This window comes from Electrophorus electricus, chromosome 16 (assembly GCF_041902795.1).
Source record: "Electrophorus electricus isolate QZ-2024a chromosome 16, ASM4190279v1, whole genome shotgun sequence".
Taxonomy (NCBI): Eukaryota; Metazoa; Chordata; class Actinopteri; order Gymnotiformes; family Gymnotidae; genus Electrophorus; species Electrophorus electricus.
Window position 1 is genome coordinate 7,945,963 of NC_137512.1, and position 27,634 is coordinate 7,973,596.

At 40.1% G+C, this 27,634-nt stretch overlaps 1 protein-coding gene across 1 annotated transcript; it reads left to right on the top strand.

Annotated features, from left to right (window-relative positions):
• The first annotated feature begins 2,987 nt into the window (after window positions 1-2,987).
• Window positions 2,988-27,284, top strand: kctd8 (potassium channel tetramerization domain containing 8). Its single transcript, XM_027016452.3, has 2 exons — window positions 2,988-5,184; window positions 25,066-27,284. The coding sequence occupies exons 1-2, from the start codon at window positions 4,368-4,370 to the stop codon at window positions 25,590-25,592; spliced, it is 1,344 nt and encodes a 447-aa protein (XP_026872253.2). The 5' UTR covers window positions 2,988-4,367; the 3' UTR covers window positions 25,593-27,284.
• The last annotated feature ends 350 nt before the right edge of the window (window positions 27,285-27,634 follow it).

Sequence of the window (27,634 nt, forward strand, 5' to 3'; positions counted from 1 at the left end):
CTCTGGAGAACAGCGACATCTGCTGGATGTAATAACATGGCTTAACAATCATGGACACAAATACGGTTTGGTTTTTAAACAATTTTAAATAAAAATAATAATTAATTACTAGATTCAGTATTATTATTAACTATTTTAACTTACTTATACACTTTGAAAGTTAATAGCAATTAAAATGAGAATGCAACATTTTCTAAAGTACATTACCCAACTTTTCCAAACTGGTCTACTAAGGAACACTCATACAAAGACAGTGGGTGCTGACTGTGATCTTCATCGTGGTTTTGCTTACTAGTGATGTTGGTGGGGATTAAAGGGAACTTTGCTGTTCTGTTACTTTCTGATTTTGCTGAATACACTAACAGTACAGGTTTTGATGTGAACTATGTGAAGTTAGGTCTATTTTTGAACATCAGCACTCTACATTGGCCATAAAACAATGTTTACCTACTGTATTATTTGTATTTGGTTTTCTACACTGTTTCAGATATAGCTACAGTATAGAGTTTTTAGTGCTCCTGTAATGTAGTCAGTTGTAATTAATGTGTTCAATACTGGAGACGATGCTGACAGACTTCACCCCAAAATTGAATTCCCAACTTATGGATGACATGCAGAGGTAGCGTGTTGTTGGACTGAATTGCAGTGACAATAAAAGTCGCAAGGGGTGGCAGTTATACATTGTTTTATCCTCACCTCACTGTGAGCGCTTCACTGTTTATGCAGTCTTCTGCGCTGGCCCAGAATGTCATAATAAGCCAGGCTGATGTCATTCATTCTCCCACTCATTTCTCCCAGTGGGAGGTATTCACCAGGATGATCACCAGAAACACCATCATTCACTCGAGCTCCCCTCATCCTAGGTCTTCGTACCCTGTGAAAAAGGAGACAGGCAGGAGGTAAGCTGTTCTGATCAGCCTGACTTCATTGCCCTCACCCTGCTGAGGAAAAACGAACCCTGAGGCATGCTCATTTAGACTCATCCTCAACCCCCCACCCCCATACATCACTCTGGGATTCTGCAGAAGACCTGTCTGCTCAGAGACACTGCATCACAGCACTGCAGACTACTAGTACACTGATGGTGTTGTATGCTGTATTGAACGTTTGGTCCAAAGAGGAGCATGATTTGTCCTTAAAAATCATCCCCTATCTATCAGACTATCAGAGTATATAGTAGAAAGTATGTCTTTCTTTACCCAGAGGGCAGTTGGTCTGTTTGAACATGAAACCTGTGTAAGCATGAGAAGAACTGATTCAGACTGCTGTCTCCTGGATCAGAGAGTTAACTGCTGCCCACTAATAAAGGGGTCATTCACAGATCTGAAGTGACAATGTGAATATTTTTTGTATGGACAGACGTTGCGGTCTGAGAGAATAGGCAGGTTGTGTGTGTGTGCGCGCGCATTTGTGTGTCTTGGTCCGTGTACGAGATTATAGTTCTGAACGTTTTGATGGTTATGAAACTGGAATCTGTGCAATTCCCCTGAAGAATGTTATGTTGCGTTATGGTTTATTTATTGGATAAGGGATACAGTATACACTGTTTCAGTCAAATACACTGTTATATTATCAGCACCCAATGAGAGTGTTCTGTAAGGCCTCATAAATAAGACAACACAAGCTGCACCACCTCCAAAACAGCTTGACACTTTTTGACATTCACCATGCCATTGGCCATACTCCATTACCCCTGTGATCAGGAAGCTAGTCTCGTATGTGCCACTTCTAGCGGAAAGGTCAATGTTACTTATTCTGCCACAGCAGCATAAAAGCAGCGATGCATATGTCCCTCGGCACCTCAAGAGCAGTGGGCGGGTGGGTGGGCGGACCAGCCTAACGTAATTGGCTAGAGCGGAGTATGCTCCATGAAAGGTGAAGGCGTCACCTGGCTTGAAATCGGATGCGTGAAGGGTGTATACTCAGCTGTGAAGGGAGGAAGGGGAGATGATTAATTTAGGATGCGTGATGGTGGTGAGACCCGCACTGGGCTGTTCTTCCCCTGATCCTCTATTCGTAGCATCGGGAGCTTACCTGCCACATGCCAAGCTACAAGCTAGAGGCTGTGAGGCAGTGGCATTCACTGCTGCTCTTGACTCCACCCCTGCCACTCCATTATCTGATTGGATTTGTAAAGGATTTGGTAATTAATATGTAAGAGAGGGGAAAAACATTAAACTGCACTGTGTGTTTGGGGGCAGGTATGCACTGCAGTAAGAGGAGGAGAATGACAGAGAGCAACAGAGAGAGAGATTAGTCAGAGAGAGAGAGATCACTAGAAGACCAGATTATGGCCTGTATGTTCATATTTTTGTAATAGTGATATACATGAAAAATGTGCCAGCCACTTATTCATGGGCAACAATGTCAAACCATAATTTACCCTGATACTTTGCTGGTTTTTTTTTTTTGGTTTGTTTTTTTTGTGTGTGTGTATTTGTGTGTGTGTTTGTGTTTGTGTCCACTGTGAGCACCAATGGAAGGCATTAAGGTCAGAGATCATGCTATCTGTCCATGGGCTAAGTCAGCATGTTGGCTGGGATCCAGGGGAGATCAGCAGCCTGCTGTGAGTCATTAGGCCAGATCAGGCCTGATTTCCATCCCCTAGGGGACAGACTGGCCCCTTCTTCTCAAAGATAACAGCCAAGCGGACAGTGGATTTGAACGTGGATATTGACTTGGCTTAATCAGCTTTCTGTGAATGAACACAGCCAGGAGGGAGGAGGCAAGAATCAGCATTGAAAAATGAGGCATTTTTTCAATCGGTTTTTACCCCCTGAGGAGCTCTTTCAGTATGGGTAGAGTCCCTAATGTGACACTGACAAATGACTGGAAACTGAAGGCTCCAGTCTGTGTAAGCAGCTGGTAAACATTTTTGCACAATGTGCAGTCAACTCAGCAGTGGTGCAGTAGCTCCTATCTAGTTTAATTGATCTGAGTTTGAATCTTTTTTAAACAAGTAAGTGTATTCTTAGTTGACAATACCTTTTATTTGTTTATAGTTCTCTGGCCTAGTCGGTGATGTCAAACAACTGAAACCGTGTGCCGTACAGTATGTGTGTTGTGCTAGTTGGGAAACGTGCTAAGGTGGGTGGCAGAATATGTTGGTGGGAAATGACAAGAGAATCTGCATAAGTTGGTACTCTGGGAGTCATTAGTGGGGTGTTGCAATGTTTACTGTGTTACCTAGCTACAGTGTTCAGGCGGGGGAGAGGGGCATGTTGTGTTTGCAGCAAAATCCTGATCTGAATCTGTACTAGGCAGATTATTTCAGTGGTATGGAAATCAGTGTTTATTAAGTGCTATTAGTGCTGTTATTAGCATGCACAAATTTGGATCAGTGTTATTTTACATTGGTTCAGTGTCATTCACCCACTGTGAGTGTCCATTAGATGGAGCTGTGGTATACTGAATGTGAAAATTGTGTGTGTACAAGTTTGTGTATTTTAAATCGTGTGTGTGTGTGTGTGTGTGTGTGTGTGTGTGTGTGTGTGTGTGTGTGTGTGTGTGTGTGTGTGTGTGTGCGTGAGCGCGTGTGTGTGTGTGTGTTATAATTGTTTGGCAGTGATAATATGAGAAACACAGTTAATCTGTTTTTATTCTCCAGAGAACATCACATTGTGTGCTTGTTTTCATCCCCTCCTCTGCCAAAACATGAACAGAAGTGCAACCTAATAAGACACCAACTGTATGATTCACACAGACAATTATTTAAAATCATTCCCACACACAGAGCTTAATGTACATATGAGCTGATTAGGATCTGCATTATACTAATGAACAATTGTCTGCATATCTGTGTCTCTCTATTAGTGTCAGACTTTATGGTAATGTTAGTTCATAGTATTTTTAGTGTACTACTGGCCCTTTAAAAGGCAGGGCCTTCAGGCTGCCACCCCCCCTCACTCTGTGGGTGATGTCATTGTGGCTTCCCCCAGACCCTGCACAAATAATGTGAGGTTTCTCAGTGAGGCTTTAATCTCTCTCTCCCTCTATCTCTCTGTCTCTTTCTTTCTCAGTTTCCACTCCTCTGCGCTCTCCCTTCACAGAGGTGTTGCTGCTGAAAGAACTTGATAGTGCCCTCTCTCTCCCATCTCTCTCTCTCACTCTCTCCTGCACTCTCTCTTTCTTGCACGCTCTCTCTCGCAGAGATGTAGCCCTCTTTCTCAAACTTCCACACCTCTGTGCCTATGAAGCGCCGAAGCCCCGTGTAACCTTTCTGCCCCGTTTCTCCCCCTCTCGCTCCATGGATCGCCTCGCTCCTCCTCTCTGACCTCCTGAGCTCTTTCCCGCCGGGGCTTTCCGCTGCAGTCTTCCGTCCCTCGCTTCTTCAAACCCCTCCCGTGCTGGGACCGTCAGCCCGGACCATGGCCATGAAGGAGACGGTGCTGCCCATCAGCGAGGTGTCCAGCCCCTTCCCAGAGGTGATCGAGCTGAACGTCGGCGGGCAGGTATACGTGACCAAGCGCACCACCCTGCTCAGCGTGCCCGACACCACGCTACACTCCATGTTCACGCGGAGGGCGCCACGCGAGCTGCCCCGTGACAGCCGCGGACGCTTCTTCATCGACCGCGATGGCTTCCTCTTCCGCTACGTGCTGGACTTCCTGCGTGACCGGCAGCTGGTGCTGCCCGAGCACTTCCCTGAGCGTGAGCGGCTACAGCGCGAGGCCGAGCACTTCCAGCTGGCCGAGCTGTTACGGCTGCTGGGCCCACGAGTCTCCAAGCAGGGTTCGCTCAACGACGAGGGCTGCCAGAGCGACATTGAGGAGAGCTCGCAGGGCAGCGAGTTGGTGTGGCGTGCAGGGGGGGCTGTCACCACTTCCACCGACAAGCGGTCAGGGTTCATCACTATCGGCTACCGGGGCTCCTACACAATGGTTCGGGACAACCAGGCAGACGCCAAGTTCCGGCGCGTGGCCCGGATCATGGTGTGTGGCCGCATTGCCCTGGCCAAGGAGGTGTTCGGCGAGACGCTGAATGAGAGCCGTGACCCAGACAGGCCTCCAGAGAAGTACACGTCGCGCTTCTATTTAAAATTCACCTACCTGGAGCAGGCCTTCGACAGGCTGAATGAAGCCGGTTTCCAAATGGTGGCTTGCAACTCCACAGGAACGGCTGCATTCATTAACCAATACAGAGACGATAAGATCTGGAGCAGCTACACAGAGTACATCTTCTTCAGTAAGTAAGAGAGAATCCTTCTTTCTTAATTTACTCCTGCTCACGCCTGGTTGAACTCTCTCCAGCTTACTCATCTTATTTCTCTCTTCCCTCCCTGTCTGTATCACTTGCCTCTTTCATCTTTGCGTTTGCTTAGGATCCCTGAGAGTTGGTGTTGCTCTTTGGAGGATATACATGTGTGACAGTTGATGCATTTGGTCACACAGACTTGAATTAAAGAATATGAAAACAAGCCAAAAATTTCCCAATATCCCTAACAGTGGCACTCTACACTAGTACTCATGCCTCTGCTTTAAGCGGTGAATTACAGATATTACTCAAGTCATAATTTACTATAATTAAGATTGTTTGGGCTACTGCAGTTATGCTACTTATTATGAAAGTTAAGTATCCTTTAGTACCCTGTTACCAGTAACTTTGATATGAGGGGCAGTTATGGCAGACTCAAGACTGAAATTCAGGTTAATCTGATGTCTGAGGTAGACTTGTGGCCCATGTGTTTTCATTTCCGTACTTATAATTGTACTGTCAATCTGTAATGTCAGGCTGTGTGAGTGATTGTGTGCAAGGGGTTGTGATGCTGTAAGAATGTATGGAGAACTAAAGCACTGTGTGCTGACAGACAGCATGAAGGAAACACTGAGATAAAAAGGTGCAAATGACTGGAGGGAGTGGTATAAAGCTAGTTCATAAAACTTCAGAGCTAATCTCACCACTGCACAGTGCAGATAATGATGCTGTGTGTTTGTGTCAGCTGGAGTGGGGTGGTTACATCTTATAGACTATACCTAAAGTGGACAAAATGCCCCCCTTATGGAAACCACTAACAGTCCTTTCACTCTCTCTCCAAACTCCACCTGTCTTTACTGGCTTTACCATGGACATTCCCGTATTGCTACCTTTCACTCATTGCCTACATCCCTACTCCATCAATCTGTATTGTGAAGGTTCAATCCGCTTAATATAGCTGCATTGCCAGGGACAAAAGAGAGACAGAAAGGTGGATATAGAAAGAGCAACGAAGGGCAGTTACAGTGAGAGACAGGAAGCAATAAAAAGGAAAAAAAAAAGAAAGCTGGAGAAAGAGGGAGAAGGGGGGCCGGGGGAACAGAGAGCAGAAGTATGAAGGTGGGGAGCATATCTCTAAGGGAAAGTGGGCTGAAAAGGCAAGGTATGAGCACTACCATAAACGGAGAAAGGTAGATTGAAGAGAAAGCTCGACGGAGCAGAGAAGAAATGGATAAAGAGGAGAGTGAGACGCCAGACAGGCACCAGGAGGCACTGGGGCAGAGACTTGCAGCAGCTGAGCCAGGGAGAGAGAAAGAGAGAGAAAGAGGGAGAGGGAGAGGAAAAAAGAGCAAGTTACAGAGAAAGGGAGGGAGACGGAGAAAGGGAAAGAGAGATAAGAGTCAAGAGAGAGAGAGCAGCCACTGGGGGCACCATGAGTGTAGGGAGGTTGACAGGCTTGGTGTCCGAGCTTCACGTGATGTGCGGCTACCTCATGGGAAACCGACCCTGCTCCTTCACTCCCTCCTCTTTCTCATCCTCACTTCATCTGCATAATGGTGGCTTGTTAGGGGGCTCGGTGAAGGGCAGTGACTTGTTTTGGCATGTCAGAGGTATTTACGACACAGGATCACGAGTAAACAACAAGAACCTTGTCCCCTAGCCATAGCCACAGGAACAGTGACGGACAGGGTCTAAGTCTGGGTAATCGATCAGTCTGAGTAACCAGTCATTCTTCACTTTGTCTCACCCTTACAGCTTTATGTGAATGAAACTCCTGATTGGTTACTGAAATAAAACTTGTACTAACAAGTTACATTTTAAGATTACAATTTCTCCATTTGTCACTCTTTCTGAATATTTTCTAGATTAGTGCACTGAATATTTAGCATTCAGGTATTCTGTTATGAACCATTGACATAAGCTGTAAAAATACACATGGACATTTAGGTCTTGACTGTTGTGAAATTGTGAATCAGCAATACTTTCATCCTGTGACTTCATATTGTAATATACCTCACACATTCCAGAGGTCCTCTATGCAGTTTTGAATGTAGAGTAGTGCTGATCTCAGAGGCAAGTGTAGCTTGGGTCAAAGATATTCAGGATGGGTGTGTGGGCCTGTCCCCACTACACGGGCATATCGACATCTCTCATTATTATTCCTGCTGGGTGACTGACTGGTTTGCTTGGGTGAGCACTCTATCTCTCAGGGTGAATCTAAACTCTGATTACGTCTCTGTCAGAGAGGAGATGGCCCAGACACATGCAGAGGAGACTGACAAATAAATCCCTGTCATCTGTCAGGCGTGTTCATTGTCCAAGTCTCTTCACATTCCCTTATGGATAAGACTGCGGTGGTTTGACCAATTTCGACCCAGGTGATGGTCACTAGGCGCAAAAACAACCTGGTCTGATTTCACTCCCTGCCCCATTAGTGGGCTGCTGATGCCAACATCGTCCGTGTGACAAAGCAAATTGAAATGTAGAATTTGTTATGATTGTTGACAATTTCAGTTTGTCAGCACCCAAAGGACTTTGTGAGAAATTGGCAATTTTGACAGCTTCAAGAGTAGCCTTTCCCATTTGTTGGCAAGGTCTGAGAATAAGTAGAATTTTTTACACACTGCTCCAAAACAACTTAACAGACCATACACAGAAACATTTAAAAAAGATCAATAAATGTCTTTGTTACTGAGCACTGAACAGACAACAGGGTGGGTCAAGTCTATGGATCCAAGTACAATGAATATTCATAAGAATCAATCCACCTTTTCACCTATCCATCGAGTCACCTTTCTAAAGGATATTAATGGAATTTGTGAACAGTTTTACAGTGGCCAAAGTGGTACGTAGACATCATTAATGTAGCACAATATTGATTTATCTATTATATGTAGTCTGTCCATCAACCTCACTACTGCATATCGATTCCTTGCCGTGCAAAGTACTGATGTTGCCAGAACAATGTGAGTGAATGGTCCTTGTGTGAAATGTTTTAGGACAATATAGCTTCTCAGAAACAAAGGGTCTCATCTCAGGTTTTAAGAGCATACTATATTTTCCTTTCTTTACAATATTAGTATTATAACAAAATAATAACTTCTTTTCCCTAACCTGTAGTACTGACCAACTAATGCTGATGCTTTCAAAAGAACTAGTAGCCCAAGTTCATTATCTGGTACATTTGCAGTAGAGCCTTGACATTAACCTATAAATATTCATCTTGTAAAATGTTCCCCATGTGACCTAGGTGCAGATAAAAAGGAATGCCCTCCTATGGAGGAATAGACACCATGGAGCAGGGTATTGTCTCTGAAAATAAAGCAAACATGTAAACAGTGCAACAGAAGAGTTAAGATTGCTGCTCTGTGCCCTCCTATTGCATATTGAATTATTCATTGGGTAGGCCTGCCAATTGATATTGTATTATATTGATATGTATGAGTAGCCTTATAGCCTTATCTACATTAGCATATGGCAGGTACTATCCAATGCGTGTCACTGAGGAGTGCATGAGTTCTTTTCTGTGCAGTAGAGAGGAGGTAAAGGTGTTTATGTGGGTGTTGTGGGGAGGCACTGCATGATACTGAAATGGTACATATTACATGAACATGTATTTACTGGTTGTTCAGTTTCAGCATCTATTCACATGAGCAATAGTAATAGTAGTATGTAAACCAAACTTTATGGTCAAATAGAAACTAAATATTCTGTGTTTCTATTTTACTGTTGGAAATAAATAATTCGTTGTATTTTTAGAGCCCAAAGAGGGTAAAATGCAGCCCCTATAAAGCAAGAAATGCAGAATGTCTTCTCTCCTCCTGTCATGTTGAACACAGAAAAGAGTCTTATAGGGAAGCAGTCTTCAGAGCTCCTACAGCATCCAGCCAGTGGCTTGATGCCGAAATGTTACTGGACAGTATTAAATTTGCAAAGTTTGAGAGGACAAAGGACCCAAAGCCTCAGTAAATCTGTCTGCTATGCATGCCTCTCACCCACTGTTTAAATTTGATTGCTTTGTCCCAACACAATAATTAAAGGTATCATGTCCACTTTATTATCCAGGAAAAAGAACATCAAATCTCAGTGAGAGATAGTAAAAATCTATATGGGAATAATATAACTACAGCTAAAAATCTTACAAAATAACATATGGGACTTTGTCACTGGTGTATCAATCAAATGATCTGTTTCACAGGGTCTTTATAAGTACAGTATCTTTTGACAAGGACAGAATAAGTTTGAGGAGATATGTCTGACCTAAACTGCTGCACTGTGGTAAAGAAGGAATTAATAAATGTTTTGTCCTGTGGCTAAAAGTTGGGATTGTGTATATAATCACTGGCTTCATATAACACCAAGCTATTTTCTGTAGTTCTGTTTAAAAATCTCATGATTATTAAAAATTAGCATCCACAATTTAAAAAACACAGAAGTAATACAATGTTGGAGTACTCTAAATAATATTGGAGTAGGCAGTAGGCAAATTATGTAGCTGTTCTTGTATAATTTTGACATCACCATTATGCTTTCAGTGCATACAACACTTGCAGCCTAAGACATTTCAAAGAAAATTGTTGTGTACACATCCACTTTCAGATCTTCCAAGAATCCTTCACTTTCCTGAACTCCTTAACGCCAGTAGCTCTGTGCAAGTTCCCTATGACACCTGCCAGTGCATTTTTATGTATCGGCTTTCAACACCTGACTGATTATAAATATCTCCTGGAAATTCTGTGAAAATCAGAAGCCAAAAGGCCAATAGGAGGTAGTAATCAGCGCTCTGCATTAATAGACTGTGAGAATGACAAATGATCCTGTCTGTGATACTTGAACAATGCTTGCTAATTATTATTGTGGAAAAGGGCATTTGAAGAAAAAACAAGAAAGTTACTCTGTAATGCAGTTCTTACAAAAACAACCTTTTATCATTTGTCATGATTACAAGTTGTTCAACATCGTCTAGAGCTAGAAAATATTAAACAGCTCAAAAATAAATTGCCCTTATGGCATAAGAAAATGAAAAGGTGAAGCGATAAGCATGTAATGCATAGTAAAGACATCAACTTCATCCTTTCATGTCATAAAAACAATAGTCAGTGTTCTCTGTAGCAGTCATCACATGGATGCTTCAACATGGATGACAGCAGGCTGTATTTGTCCAATGACTTATCGTCTTTGTAAGCTGAGATATTTAATCAGCTTGACCCTAAAAAGATTTGTCCATTCGGTACTCTAGGAGTTGTCACCATCTGACACTTGATCGCTCGTCTGAAGAATTTACTTCCCCGAGTTCTTTCTTAAATTTAAACCCCACCATGTCACTCATCAACATTCAAACGGTGACTGATGTGTTTTCCCAACCGCAGAATGAGATGCTATTTTGCCATCATGCAGATAACCTGCCTGAAGGCTTCATCCTGTGACTGTGAGCCGTGAGGTTTGTCAGTTAAATAACATTTGCAGTGCTTTCATTAATTTAGAAAAGCACCACTTAGTTAGACACAGGGGCTCTTACTGAATTGGCCATGCAAAAAAATATTCCTAGATTATTTGTCTACCTTTCATTTTCCTTTAAAAATGACTGCCACGCAACTGAATAAGCTCAAATAAGACAACAAGTAATGCCAACACGTATTGATTTGTCATAGATACAAAAGGATGTGTAAGGTTTTTTTTTTTTTAGCATTTTGCCTATAATATAAAAATATGATGGCTTAATTTGTAAAATACCTTTAATTATTTACACTTATCTCAGCTTCTAATAAAAGTCAAGCCAAATTTATTTATATATCACTTTTTACAACAGTTGTTGTCACAAAGCAGCTTTACACATGTACAAGTCCAAGCCCCCAGTGAGCAAGCCAAGGGTGCCATTGACAGTGACCGAGGAAGAAGCCTTGAGAGGAACCAACACTCAAAAGGGGGCCCATCCTCCTCTGGCCGACCACGGACACATCTTTTTACAGCAAGACACTATAAATCAGTCACAGTACTGCATCTCTGGAGAAGAAAAGATTATTCTTGCTCAGTGACCCACTAACAAGCGGTCATTTTAGCTAACTTGAAGATCAGTCTGACATCCTTCTTCGGTGTAATCCCCAGTTTTTGTATGTAGTTCTACACTGTCAATAATAGAAGACTTAGGCCCTGTTCACACCCGGCTGTGATCGGATTGGGTGATCGGATTATAGGTCACCTTAGGTTAGCATTAAGTACAGGCGTGAATAGGATACAGTGCATCTTGGAGATGCATTGTAATCCGATTAGTCAAACCACTTTTGGAGGTGCTCTGGAATGCATCAGGCCACATAACTTCTGTAGTGTAAAGCAAAACAAAGCACCGCTCATATCAACGGTGTCATTTCCCTAGGCCAAAAATACACAATTACTGCAAGACTTTTTGGAAATTACTGTGCATGAAGTGAACTGTGTAGTTAATGCGGACATTAATATTTGTAAGTTACTCTGGATAAGAGTGTCTGCAACATGTAAATGTAAATTGTTTACAGAGTGAGCAAAAAAACTTTATGTGTGGAAAATAAATATAGATAAAGCAAAATAATGAAGGCAAACACAGACACAATACTAGATTACAGTCACTGATGGTAAAGATACAGTTTTAGGACCACAACCAGTTGTCATCAAGTTTCTTTAAGGTGCATATTGTTCATGTCAACATCAAATTTTCATATATTTTATCATGAATAGATTTTGTTACAGGCCACAGCCATGGTGCATTATAATCAACACAAATCCTTTTACCCTGTATTGTGATGATACTGAAAATGAATAAAAAGAGATATTTTTAGGTATTATTAGTTGCCTTTACAACTGATAATAGCTCATGGAAAGCAGAAAGTGTACTACAAAGAAAGAAAATGTTATTACTTACATTTTTTCAAGTTTTCAACAATCATGATGGCTTTCTTCAATCTTTTTTATCCAACTAATAGTTATCCTTTTTTGATGTCTTAATGCAGCAACCTCTACTTCTAGGACCTACTAAATAATAATAAATAATAATAAATTGGAAAAAATAACATTATAGCCTGGGAGCAAAGAGCATTAAACTATTTTACCTTGGAACAATCTGCGAACCATTTACAAATCCCAAGGTGACATGTTAATAGTGACTGACGTGAAATTTTAAGTAAACAAATATCATGAATAAAAAACAAACATATTCCATGGTCAGTCCAAATTCTATAATCAGTCAGCTACATCTAAAAAAATCATGATTTCTTTCTCATACAACAGCCATTCTTCTGAATGAAGTTATATCTTTTACATCTTTCTTTTTTTTACATGCAAATCAAAGAAATATGATATTAAAGACATATAAAGATATATAAAGTTTTGATTTAAATTGGTTCATTGGTTCTCCTGGACTGCAAGTATTATATATATTAAATTTACAGAGAAAATATTACAGTACTGTATCTATATGCATGACTCCAAAAAAGTGTGGTTGTTTTTTTTATGTACAGTAGACCAACTATTGACATGCACAATGTTTTAGACACCTTCAAACCCATACATCACTGGTCAATATTTTTTGGATTACTCAACAAAGGATAACTAAAACAGTATTAGCACTAACAGCATTAAAATGGAAGAAGCATTGTTGTCGGTTTTGAGCTGCTACAGGTTTGTCATGGTTGCTGGATATTTTAAATTTGTTGCATTATTTCTCTGCTGAGAGTACTTCACCATCAAAATATCAAATGTGTAGTATTTTACTTGTAATTATGTAATTTTAATGAGTAAGATTATATTTGCAATAGTGTTGCATAAATCAAGAAGTAATGTGCTGATACAAAACTAAGTCTCAGGCAAATAAGTTCCCAGTCTCTTCATTCTTTCAGACAAATCATGGTGTTCTGTAAGTTTCTGTGTGACCTTACTAAGGGAACTATTGACCCATTTTACCATTGTTAGTAAGAATCCGGTGTGTGTGTGTGGGGGGGGTATCAGAAATAAATAAACCCTTCATAATTTATATCACTAATAAAATTGTACTTTGTTATCTTTACTTGTAAAATGCAACCACAAGTTTACTGAAATCATGACATTATATACCTTATCATAATAAGGAAATTTAACAAGGGTAACTTTGTCGGAGATCATTTAAATTAGGGAGAAAAAAGGAAATAGGGAATAAATATTTATTATATACTGACCTATCCTGTTTGCAGTTACTGACTCATTAAAGACATATGATGAATTAGCATTGTCTTCCCAGTTTTGCCACTTTTATCATTGTAATAATAACTATATTGGAGGTGTGCCTTATGGTAATCAAGCTTGGTCTCAACGCTAAAGCAAAACCTTTGGTAAGATGAATACTCCTCATCTGCTAACTCTGGACAAGAATAATAACAAGGATATTTTTGTCAAAGCTAATTGCAGTATATTCTTAATTAAATTAAGTGGTAGAATTTAGAAGATAGATCAGTCTACCTGCATTGTACTACAATCCACTTGATCCATTTTTACTCGCTACAGTGCTTGTTAATATAGAAAGAGTATGTTACACATTTAATTATAGTAGGTGAGATTAAATTAAGTTTTCAGTTAAATGCAGTTATGAAGTACTTTTCTCTGAAGAGATAGAAAGACTTACTCTTAGCTAAAGAGAGCTGCAGATCAAGAGTTGGAGCCAGAAGTCACATAATTAAGAGAGAAGCCATGTTGCTGTTTCTAAAGATCTTTTCACTGTTGAATTGATTCTCACTGATACAAAAATGTTTGTTGGAGGACTGAGATATTTTACATCATTATCACATCTGTGTGAAAACTGGTTAGTATTCTTAACAACCTGAAAAAGGTCTCTAACCAAAGCTGAGGAGCCTCTTAAACCTTCACTGAAAGCTTCAAGGAAACTTCCTGTGGAGTGTGTGGCCATTTTCTTTCCACCTTGTATGCATGTGATAAGCTCTGTGCCCTATTTATGGTCAAACAGAAAAGGTATGCATAATTGACTCATCCATAGTAGGTTGCGCTAGACTCCATATAAATAAATCAGTACTCCCAAACGATACTCTGACCAGTGGTTCAGAAGTGAAAATGAGAGCTGTTAAGAAGTAAAGCTATTTTAGAAGTAAAAAATAATAAATTAACACAATTACTGTTGGCGGTGGGAGCATGTTTTTACCTATTTGTGAGGACGGAACGTCCCCAGGATGAGACGGAAACATCAAATTTGATACGGTGAAGACATTTTGCTGCTCCTCACAATGATTTTTGATCTTAAATGAAAAATAAAACATACCAAAACATTTAATACACAGGTTAATGGAAAATATGTGTGTGTGTGTGTGTGTGTGTGTGTGTGTGTGTGTGTGTGTGTGTGTGTGTGTGTGTGTGTGTGTGTGTGTGTGTGTGTGTGTGTGCCTGTGTGTGTGTGTGTGTGCGTGCTTATTAGCCTGCAGCTTGTTTATGGGGGTGATTATTGGAACCACTATAATTGAAGCTTTCATTAATTACTTGCATACATCTGTGGAAACTTCAGTACAAACATTTCCATATTCAACTCAGAACAAACTAATGTGTCAGTGCATGAATTCAGAACTGTTCTTACTTCAATAGTCAAGCTCTCATACATCTTTCACATTTTGGACCTAAATGTATTCCTTTTACTCTAGTTAAACTCTTAAAATCCCCTCATATATCATCAAATGTAATTTAGCACAGTCATAGATTCACATTTTTGTGTATCACTCCTTTTGGAATCTGTTGGTAATTTCATTAAAGTTACCAGTAGGTGTTTTTAGGTCTGTGTTCTTGGAGTCACAGCTGCCTTTTACACATCTGAAACATGTTTCACCCAGTGGGATTACAACTATATTGAAAATGCCTATCAAATTGTTTGCTTTCCCTCCTTCTTTTCAATCCTGTTTTGTTTTTTTGTTTTTTTACTGCAAGACTTCTTCAGGAATGCTCCGTGCATTTCAATTATAGATTGCCATCACATTCAACCAGCTTTCCTCAGTAATCCATGCTCCTCTAGCAAAGGTCAAGAGGCATTTATTTGTTGCCAGCTAGCGGTGGAGGGAAATGCTAAGCAGTGTAACATGCCTGCCACAAAAGCTTTTGGGCCATCACTGACATGACACATATCACAATATATTTTTAGTAATCAACTTCATGTCTCACAAAATCTGAAAAATGCATTTGACTAGTTTCACAGATTTTCCTTGACAATTTTACTTTTCCCTATTTATATGATTGAATTGTCCCAAAGTATAAACAAAGGCTCTGTGGCTTGTCCTTAGATAATCTGGCCTGAGCATAGCAAGGAGAAAGCCAGCAGTTTTTATTTCTGTGATATTTTTTTTTCCTTTTCACAAAGTGTGCTAACAGCATCTCTAACCTCTGCACGTCTCTGTTGGGCTAATTGGACTTCTCACACAGACAAGATGGGTGCTAATTCTGTGCTCTTCTGCCAACATGCTTCTGACAGCTGTGCCGATAATTACCATTTTCATTAGTCATTATCAGTCTGCTAATGAATTTGTTTTTTTTTATGTTGTTTATTTGATTTTAACAAAAACCTGTCTTCTTGTATAAAGCAGGCAAACAGACATAGGCCTTAGGTTGCCTGATATGGGTTTTTAAGGACTTTTAATCCAAAAGAGGATTTGCAAACATGTAAACATATATAATCTCCAGTATTTTTATTTACAAATCCAAAAGATAAATTCATCTGTAACAAGTACTAAAAGGGTGCATTCACAAAATACTTATTAAGCATCCTAAAACATGGTAAAATATTTTGCAGTAGAAATCTGGAAATTCAATAGCATATAACACTAGGTGTAAAGCAATAGTAAATTTTAGATTTACAGCATCTGGCAGTCACTCTTATCTAGAGCAACTTACAGATTTATCAGTATGACAGCATGTTTGCTCTCTGAGAATTGAACCCATGACCTTGGTGTTAATAGTGCCTTGCTCAACCTACTCTACCAGGAGCATTAGCAGAAAATAGCAATAGAATACTCATTCCTAGCAAAAGATTTTCTAGTACCATGAGGGCCCACCACCCAGAACCCTTCAGAGTAAGGGTGTGGTCCTTTGCTTATTGGCAAAAGGCATGGATGGAGGAGCCCTTGGTGTTATGGACCTGGGCAGCAGAAACTAGCTCTTGGTAGGTGCAACATAACCTCACTAGAGGGAAAGGAGCTGGAGTTGGAGAATAAGTTTGGGTGATAAGAGCTTGATATAATTTGGCTCTCCTTTACATACAGTGTGGGCTCTGGAACCAAACTCCTCAATGTCAGGTGCTCTCCCTTCTACTCAGAAGTAAGCCACAGTGTGAAGTGCCAGTCAGGTGTGGGGATACTCATAAGTCCCTTGCCGGTGATTGCACAATTGGAGTTTATCTCAGTAGACAAGAGACTTTCTTGTCCTTAATGCAACTTTTTGTTGCAGAAAGAAAAACTGACTGTGTGTTACATATGCATATTCAACAACTGTGCAGAGTATTTAGGCTTCTTGGAGAAGGTGAATGGAATTCTGGAGAGGGTTCCAAGCATTGACTCCATTCTTTTGCTGGGGGACTTCAACACTCATGTGGGAAACAACTGGGAAACCTATAGAGGAGTGTTTGGGAGGAATGGCTCACCCAATCTGAACTAGAACAGTCACTGAACGTCTGTGCTAGCTGTGGTTTATCTATAATGAACACTTTGTTTCAATTCAAGGTTGATCATAAGTGTACTTGGTACCAGAACACCTTGGGCCGAAGGGCAGTGATTGTCATTGTGGTCCGTCATCTGACCTGAGACCGTATATTTTAGACTTTTGGGTAAAAAGCTATCAGCTGATGCAGCTGATGTTGTTGTATCAGATGGCAGGGAAAATGCAGACAGACCTGTTAGGTCCAAACCTGTCATGAGGGTCTGCCTGAAAAAACTGGGCAGAGGACTCTGTCTGGAAACATTTATATTCCCACTACTAAGAGAGCTTACTATGTGTTCTGAAGGAGGTGGGGGACATGAAGTCTGAATTGAGTTTGTTCAAGAGCTCCATCTCCAAAAATCCAGTGGTGGACACCAGTGACGAAAGCCACTCCCAAGCAGAAAAAGAATTTTTTTTTGGCCTGGCTGACTCAGGGAATTCCTGATTCAGCTGAAATATATTGGCAAAAAATGTTGCAACTTTGGCATTTGCAGAAGCAAAATTGAGGTTGTAGGTGGGAAGAGATTTGAGAGGTCATGGAAAATTACTTTTAGGCAGCCTCAAAGAGGTTCTGGGAAATACTTTGACATCTCAGAAGGGAAAGGAAGGACATTATCCAAGTGGTGCTCAGGAAGGGTGTTGAAGCTCTCAACTTGACTTAAAATACTGTTGAGTCTTGGGAAGAACATGTTGAGGAAGTCTTTAACCTTAGAAACATCCTTCCTATAAAGAAGGTAGAACCAGAAGCTACTGAAGGGTCAGATTCCATTTCCCTGGCTGAAGACACGGAGGTAGTTGGAAAGCTGCTCAGTGGCAAGGCACAAGGGGTGGATGAGTGGGAGGTGCTCTGGGATAATGGGGTGTCAAGGCTGTTAATTTGATCCTTGTGCTCTCAGAGTAAGAGTTGTATTTCCATCCTTGGCATTAACTCAGGCTTTAACTCCTCCAAGGGTCCAACTTGTCTTTTCTGCTATTTGTGATGTTCACGCATTGGCTTGCAAAGCACAGCCAAGGGCTTCAGGTAGGGGTACTAGCAGAATGCACTGCTGCTATTTGGGGCAATGTTTTTCTTCTGGCTTCCTTGTGTGGAGGACTTCAGTGTGCATCACTCTTTGCAGTTGAGTGCGATGTGGTCGCTGTGGAGATCAGCACTTCCAAATTTGAGGATATACCTCCCCAAAAGGCAAGAACCTCCCCCAAGTGGAGGTATTTAAGTATTTCAGTGTCTTGTTCATGAGTGAAGGTGGATCATGAGCTTGACCATAGGCTGGGTATTTTGGCTGTAGGACTATAGTGATAAAGAGGATGTTGAGCTGAGATATAAAGTCTAGGCCGTCTAAGCTGCGAGGTCAACAAAATACACTGAATCACAAGTGGAAGGTTTTTTCAGTGTATTGTACAGAGGTTATCATTTACAAATAATCTTAATGGTGCCATTTCTTCAGGAGTGACCCAGGCCAAAATAATAACCAAAACCCACACTAATGAAATAAAACTACACACTAACTAATCCTAACAACACAAGAAACAAACAACAGACTTTCCTAACTCCCTGATGCAAACCCACACCCAACAAAAATGGCAGTCACTCCCTACCACCAATGTTCAACACCAAAGTACCAAACAAACAATATTTACACAATCTACATATATGAATATATACACAGCTACCGAAGCAGGAGGGGCAAAGCCAAAGACGAAGTCCAAAAATGGGGAAAAACAAGGTCATACACAAAAGTCATACAAATTTTCAATCACAGCCAAACAAACTCCAAACTAACAAGCAGTTTGTTGAAAACCCTTTGAGAAATGAGGTTGGGTCTCAAACAGGGTGGAAATCCTGGCAGTGGACCTGGAACACAGCACATAAACTCACATTTTTCCAAATTTAGAACAAGAGAAGCTTCTTGCAGTTTCCTAAAAACTCTAGGAAAAAGTAAAAATGTACTCTAGTATCTGCATCCCAGGTGTGAGTATAAACTACCACATCATCCAAGTAAGCTTCACAGTTAGGCACATCGCCCAGTACCAAAGTCATTAGCCTCTGAAAGGTGGACAGAGCATTTCGGAGACCAAAAGGTATGACAGTATATTGAAGAAATGAATCAGGTGTGGCAAAAGCAGATATTTCTGATGCACGAGGGGTGAGTGGCGCCTGCCAATAACCTTTCAATAGGTCAAGTTTACTAACAAAAACAACCAACCCAATACAACCAAGGCTATCTTCCATTCTAGGCATTGGAAATGAGTCCAGGATGGTAACAGCATTAACTTTATAATAATCTGTACAGAGACGAAAAGTACCATCAGGTTTTGGCACCAGCATACATGGAGAACACCCAAGGACTACAACTAGGGACAGCAAAACTATGTTCTAATAGATATTCTGTTTCTTTCTGCTTTATAAAGGATTTATGGAGGTTTAGGTGGTATGGGTGTTGTCTGATGGGTGGATGGGATCCTACCTCTATATTATGTTGTAGCAGGGAAGAACGAGTGGGGACATCAGAAAACAAAGAGGGGAATTTATCTAGAAGAGCTATTAAATCAGCCTGAGGTGCAAGGGGAAGGCCAGACAACTTTTGCAGAAGGGCTTGCAATGCAAGGGAGTTGGGGAGATGGGCACAAGGTAAGCAATTCCACTCTTTACACAATATATATTATATATATTTGTATATATGTACAGCTACCAAAGCAGGAGGGACAAAGCCAAAGACGAAGTCCAAAAATGGGGAAAAACAAGGTCATACACAAAACGTCTTACAAATTTTCAATCACAGCCAAACAAACTCCAAACTAACAAGCAGTTTGTTCGCTCATTCATTCGTTCATTCTCTCTCGCTCTCTCTCTCTCTCTCTGTCTCTCTCTCTGGTGGAGATCCTGTCAGTGGACCTGGAACACATGCATCAAATGAACACAGCACATAACACCAGGGAAATTGAAATCCTTTCAATTTATGTTCTGGATAATGGCTGAAAGAACGAGATCACACATACAAGCGGCCAAAATGAGCTTTGCCAGGTAGCAAAGCTTTCTGTCCATGATAGAATAAGAAGCTCAGATATCCAGTAGGAGCTCAGAGTACAACTGCTGCTCATATGGACAACATGATATCTGATATGGATGCCCCTATGGATGCCACTATCTCCCCCTTGCATGGCCAACTGGAAAAAAGCCTGAGCGTCCAGGACTTGCTGGAAGGATTACCTTACCTGGATAGCCTGGGAATGCTACAGAAAGACCTGTGGCCTATGCTTTAAAATGCAGTTCAAAATAAGAAGTGAAGAGTTTATTTGCAAAAACCAATAAACACCATACTTCTTTTTAAAAAAATGACCTGACTGTTCTGACTTATTTTTAACACGCAGCACATTCTACACCTAAATATGTTTTTTTCACAATAGCCGTTATTGTCCATTGTCAAGACATTGCAAGTTCACATTTTACAGCAGAAAACGTCAAATGCCAGTACTGTTCTTGATCATAGCGCGATAAATCAGTTCAGCCAATCAGTGCATAGTATTCGGGTCAGGTGACGCAAGTTTTCCGCAATTTGTTTTGAAGCTGCTGTCTAAGAGAAATTTAGAGTAACTTTGTGGACGTCACTTTATTTAAACATGAATAAGGAAACTGAAGAGGCCAGTAGCACAAAGTAAATTTTTGCAGCACACAGAGTTCAAATAAAAACCTCTTTTATTATTGGACCATAAATCATCTTTAGCACTAGTCATACACAATAAAAGGCTAGACGGTGAAGTGACACATCGGCTTAAATGAGTTCTCTTGACTTTGGTGGACGGTATTGGCTGGTCGAGATAACATTTAGTAATGAAAAATACACTACATTATGTTTCCTTGACAACATGCAGCTATCAGCATGCTAGGTTCTCCACTCTTAAGATAGATGCTATAGTGCCTTTTGTGGCAGGGTTACAATTAGGCTCATTGGTATTGCAGTCAGAGCTCATACTCAGCCTTAGTGACAATTGCTGTCCTACAGGAAGCGTGCACGTATGTGTTTTATGCACATAGGAGTCGCTTGCACATCCCCCAGTCGTACTTCTCTCGTCCTAGGGTGCCCCACCCGCTAGTGCTTCACCCATCTCTGGGGTCCCTCACACAGGAGTCAACATAATTTGGAGGTCCTCATATGGCTCACACGCTGTGCACGCCTCCTCTGTCTTTGTCTCTGTGTCTCGAAAACCTGACTCTTTGGTGTTGGCATTACGATAAACGTTATTGTTCATTGTCAGGGGTTTTGTAGGCAGGCAAGAATTTTCTTATAAATGTTTAATATTGCCCATTAATGGGTTGTTTTTGTTTTATATATATATATATATATATCATTAGCCATTTTTATGGTTTCCCCGAAATGAAAGCAGTGATTCGTGAATCCATCCTAAATTTAAAGTCTCCAGAAAGTTCAGAGGGTGCTTTGTATGGATAAATGAAAGTGTGCATGTAATTGCATAGGCCAGGCTATCTCTATCATTGTGTTTACTCTGGCAGTATATGAACATGCCTGCAAATGAACATATATTGCACAGCAGTGAAAGATAATCTGTGGATCTACATACGTAATTGCTTTCTGTGATGGAGTTGCTAAGTAGCCCGTGAAGCATTGATGCTCACTGCTGTTTGAGAGGCAGTACGGCAAACAGAAATCAGCTATTATGATTCCTCTGGGGTTTAAAGTGCAAAGTAACCCTGTGTTTGCTAATGAGTCACTCACCATATGGCGGCCAATGGGAAAATGCTCACTTAAGCGTCATCTGATCAAATGGCTAAAAAGAGGACAGGCTTTTATGTCCTTGCTTTTAAAGTGCCTGGGTTATTTTAGGATGTCAAGGGAGTGCGAGTGGAACAGCTGTTTGGTTGGACTGAAATCTGTGGGTGCTGCATCACTGACCTTGTGCCCTCACCTCATGGACAAATGTTTCAGCCACACAGCTCTGGCACTTATAGAATGTTGACACACTTTGTTTTCTTAGGGCCACATGCGTTGATTTATAACAGCAGCCCATATGGGCTTAAGTAGTATATTCAGTGAAACTGAGTACTGTGATGAACATTTGTGCTGTATTTAAATTCTAAGTTGATTGTGTTACACCTGTTTGTATTTGTTAACACATTTGTTTGCTCTTGCATCATCTGGCCTGAAAAACTCTAAATGCTAGTGTGAGGGTTTTCATGTAGGTTCTGCAGTGTTGGTCAGTGGTCAGTGAGCCATGGCACTGAGTTTGTTTCACCTTTGGTTCCTTGCTACACTTCCCAGGATTATTTGTCTTTCACAACACATTTTTCTCACTAAAACCAGACCAGTAAAAGTTCCATGAAGAACTAGATTCATTATACTTCATCTGAGTTTATTAAAATTGATTGGGGGATTAGATGCGCCAGGAAACTGTTAATGTGTGCATATGCTCCTTTTAAGTTAGCATGGTCAGTATGTGGGCAGTCCACATTTTAATGTCTGGTGATATGGAAATTGGGTCTTAGCAGTATTGGGATCTGCATTCACTGCACCACCCCATCCTCCCTGGGGCATAGTTTTTGCATTCTAATCTACTCAGAATGCTTTGTAAGCTTTGATGTTGATGTTTTCCTTTAATGTGGAGCTCAAGTCATCTTAAACCAAGATGAGACTGTCCAGAATTTTTTCTGAAGTTTTCAGAGGTTTTTCCATTTTAGTATGAACAAAAAAAGTAGGCAAGTCTAGTTTTTCTGGACTATCATTCACATGCACATCAGTTCAGATGTCCTACTTGTTGACAAGTGTGACAAAATGCAAGTGTCAACAGTACATTTTAGTTTGTTTCATGCATCTTGAGTATCAGGATTTTGTTCAGCTAGAGATCATCAACATCAAAATACAGGTGTAAATGTACCCCATGCACATGGGTTACTTCAGAAAGTGGTCTTAGATACATTTTAGCCAGGCCTTGTGGTAGTGAAAACACATCCATCTGTCCAAGCCACCTTCAACAACCAAATCCCTGTCCAGTATAGTCACAATGCTTGTGATCCATGACCGTGGGAAGGCTAATTATGGAGGATGCACATAGTTGGTCCCTGGTCAAATATAAATGCTTATTAGCCATTCTTGCACCAAAATTGATGCATGAATTAAATATTCTGGTGATGATGATCTGATTGAACATCCTTGATTGGCTGAGTCCTTGGCCGGGTGATGAACAGTCTGCTGGGTAGTGTAGTGTGATAGGGGGTCGAGCTGTTAAAATCATATATATCATATAGTTAAAATCATATCAGGATGCAATCCACTAGTCTCATGAAATGACCAGATTTTTGGAAATGTCTACAAGAAATCTCTAAAGGAAGTTTGGAATCTTGCAATCTTATTTGCTGCATAGAGTGCTAAAATATTAGTCCACTGTGTGCTTTGCAACTGTTAGCTATTGCCACAACTACTAATTAAAAGTCAAAGTAAAGAGCCTAGGATCTCTTGTTTATATGCATTTCAGCAGTCAGAGGTAGTCAATCATAAAATCACCATTACATACTATGAATACTATGAGAATACTATGATTTCGCTATTTAGCTATATCCCCCCCCCCCCCCCCCAGAAAAAATAAATAAATAAATAATCTGACTCAATAAATTTTTGACATTGTTAAAATGTGACCAATTTTTTTTTCTGTTACAGCTAATAAATATGCCTGCTGGCTTGCTAATAATTGCTGACATTTATAAGTCCTAAATAGCAAATAACTTTTTCTAACACTGGGCAAAATAAAACACATTGTTAGGTAACCTAGATTAATAATAATTAATAATACCTAGATTAATAATCCTCATCACATCATCATGAATATCCCACAGTACAGGACAGCAAGACAGAAGGTTAACCTACCACTAAGAAAGCCATTAGCTAACATTAAAAAATCATTCTTTGTGTAATTTACCCTATTATCTTCTTACCTAATTACATGATTAATGAGAGAATAATTTGGCACCAGTGGGTGCCAAATTGACAGTAACTGCCCCTTGTCATGCAAAATGTGCAACACGGTATTTTTGAAAGTCACACTTTAATATACATTAAAGACCCATGCAAAACAACAGATGATTAACCTCAGTCATGGTACCAGTGGTACGTTGAAAATTGCCAGTTGCATAAAAATATAAGATATTTGTAACTTTCACCAAAACAGGAACTGCATGGTTGCTGAAGTTTGATGAGCTGAAGTTCTTCTAAATCATGGGAGAGCACCAAAATTGTATCTCTTTGCAGTCTATATCTGGTTATAGTTTCTTCCTCTGTAACACGGTAACACTTAAATTTGCAGTTCTTATGGGAAAAGTTCATGGCATTTTGAGATCCTGCTCAAGCAAGTCACCAAATGTGGTCATATGTTTAATGAATTTAGCCCAATACAGTTTTTGGTGTATTCATTTCTAACTTGTTACAACAACCACTAACTTAGATACCTAGATAGCCACCTACTGTGCAAATGTATTGAGATCCTTTGCACTTGTGCAGTGGCTCAGTAAGTGAGTGAGCAACAAAGCTTCTTCATGATGCATTTTTTCAAATATTTTGTTGGACATACTTAACATATCTCTTCCCCTAACAGAATATTCCTGCTGTTTATGGTTAGGAGCAAGTTGCATAAGTCACACCACTGAACAAGATTCTTTCTTTTGAACAGTCAGATGGGCTTCATGGTCCCACTGTGGACTACGTCTGGAAACTATGCATTTTCTCAAGTTAATGAGAATAATAACAATGATTTTGCTCTTGATGGCCCTATAAATCTTTTCCTGTAATACTAATGTCTCTTTTTACTTGTCAAAGCAGATCATGATGGCAATTTAGTAGATGACAGCATATGGTTCTGGAGATAATGATAATCTGGGGATGTTTAGCAGTGTTTTATGCTTGAAGTCATTATTAAGGTTCATGGATTAATAACCCCTTGGGTGCCACAGGCCAGAAAAGCTCAGTATCCCTGCACCAACACATTTCATGAAGGACATGACAACTAACCAACCATTTGATGTATTGTATGAGGGAAAATATTAATTATTACAGTACTATGGACCAAGAGTTGACTTTATGTGATTGGACATACAAATAAAATTTTGTACCTCTCCTCCTCCTTCATGTGTTAAGCATTTATAAACATACCTCTTCTTGGTGATATTCTTGTTTTCTGTGGCAGGGCCCACTTGCAGAACAGTGTCTCCCAGGGCAGAGTGTGAGGAACCCAAGTCTGAGAAGCTGGCAGACAAGGGCAGTGAAAGTGGTGCTTCCCTGAATGAGCTGTCCACCTCCAGCTCTGAGACCCACTCTGAAGCCACCTCCCCACAGGACAGAGGCCCCATCCTGGCACCACGAGGAGAGGTGGTCGGCGGATCCCTGGCTCCATGTGGAGGCCTGCACTCCGTCTCTCGTCCCCCCAGTACCCTCACCCTGGGCAGGCCACCCAAGAAGGGCTCCTCAGTGCAGTGGATGGAGCTCCCAGATAAGAGGCGCAACAGCGAGCTCTTCCAATCCCTGACCAGTGGAGTGGGTTCAAGGGAGGGGGGTGTGGGTGGATTGACACGAAGGAAGACTCTGGAGAGGCCCAGCGCTGAAGAGGAGATGAAGCAGTGCATACGGGATTTTCGCAAGATCAAGATTCCACAGGCATTTCCAGAACGGAAGCGGCAGTGGCAGTCAGATTTGCTTCAGAAATATGGGCTCTAAAGAATCACTAAATCAAGATCTTTGTTGTCTGCATTTCTCTTCACTAAATGTTCACATGCATAGATGACAGTTGAGCCATAGCTGTCTACTGTACTATTGTTTTAGTGCTGAATGAAGAGGTGATCAAATCAAACTTGCTTAGCAGAGTACTAACCTATGAATGTGCAAAATTTAGGGGTCTCCTTTCACTTCAAGCTGTTGAGACTATTCTTGGTGAAACAGTCAAAAAGAAGACTGAATTGGAATTCTCTTGTTATGTTGCCTTGTATATGGAATGTTATGGTGTCAGTACAGGGTTTGAGTCATGTATGGTCCCATTGTGCAAATGTAAACATTTTATACCTCACACTGATTCATGTATTTTTACTTTGAACATGAAGCCAGCACTGGATAAAGGAATTTTTAAGTTAATTCTATTTGCCTCAAATGCACAATGTGCACGTTAAACACTGCAGTGGCAAAATCTAATATCACTTCCTATCTAATGTTTTAAGGTTCAAGATATATCAAAAAAGCACAAAGTTTATTGGTTCATTACATTTCCTCACCACCTCCTAAAAGAAGTTTAAAAGTTTATATCCGCTGCAATGCCATGAGCGGATGTGTATTTTACTATTAGCTGATACGTAAAAAGACTGTCCAGAGTCAGCTAAGCCCATAGAGCTAGGACTGTTTCATTATTTATGTGGATTCAGTTGGTAAATGATTGCTTGTGCATACAAACTTTGTGTATGTTTTGTGTATAGTTCATTACACTCACTTAAAGGTACATTCCAGCATTTTTCTCAAAAGACTTTTTGCATATTTTTCTTGGTGTTTTAAAAGCCTTTCTGAAAGGCATCCTTCAAAAAAAATGTTTTAAATATACCCTCATAAGGTTCCACAGAGCATAGAATGAGACAAAGAAAATCACTATTTCTAATATACCATTAATGCAATGGTATATTAGAAAAAGAACAGAATGGAGCACTTGAACTTGTGCGTAAACAAACCTGAAAAGCTATGCATTTAGCTACAGCCAGAATAGTAGTTTTAAAATTTAAATTTAAGAATTATTTTTATTTATTTATTTGATTTTTTAGTTGAATGAAGTACTGATACATAATTCACATACTGATACGTAATTCACACAATAATCCAGGACTGTTTTTATGTATACACTTGTACAAGACAATATGGAACCTGAAAGTGGGTGCAGTTATATTCCCTTTAGAGAAGTATATTTTATTTAATTATATAATGGCATCTTAATTAAATTGGAAGTACATATTTCAAATTGACCAAAATCATTTAAGTATTGTGAAATGTGAAGAAAGTATGGTTTTAAGAAAAATGCTGTAATATTCCTTTAAGATATAGGGCTTTGTAAGTTTTCATAGATGCTGGAGCCCTTTGTCTATGGCTTAGCATCTAAGGTTTGTCAGTATGTTTAAAGTAAAACCTACAGTAAAAGCTGGATTGAGATACTGAATTGTCTTATTCCAGGTCACAGGTTTTAGAAGCACAAGGACAGAGCTGTCTCTGTGATACAGTAGTAACAATTGCAGTATTACAGTGACTCTCCAACAAAAGCTAGCGTTAGATTGTTGTGCGATGTGAAATAAGACAAATGATGCTTTGGTTTTATCAGTTGACCTCTTTTCATTTGCCTCAGTGTTCTTTAATAAAACATGATGTGTGAAAATGAAAAGAAATAAACTTGTCTGCTTGGCGTATGATTTCATCTTAAAAGTGCAGTAAGCATCAATCACTGCTGTTTTGTACAAACATTTGAGGAAGCTCAGTCTTCCAGCTGTGCTAAGCATTTATAACAACACATACTAATATGTTTTAATATTTTTTCAAACTTATCACACCTGACCTGTCGTGGCACACTGGAAAAGTAATTTTAAAAATGTCATATAACATTGACATTAAGAAATAATTTATGATTAACTCAAAATAAAAGGATTACTCTAAACAATTCAACGTTATGTTGTTTTAACCTATATGTATTTACTTGCTTCATCATCATTTACTTAATATATGTATTTAAATACACT

What these genes read in the sequence shown, in the direction of transcription:
- kctd8 (XM_027016452.3), top strand. Translation starts at nt 4,368, where the DNA reads ATGGCCATGAAGGAGACGGTGCTGCCCATCAGCGAGGTGTCCAGCCCC. An exon ending in CACAGAGTACATCTTCTTCA is followed by an intron (nt 5,185 to 25,065) that starts GTAAGTAAGAGA and finishes TTTCTGTGGCAG; the next exon opens with GGCCCACTTGCAGAACAGTG.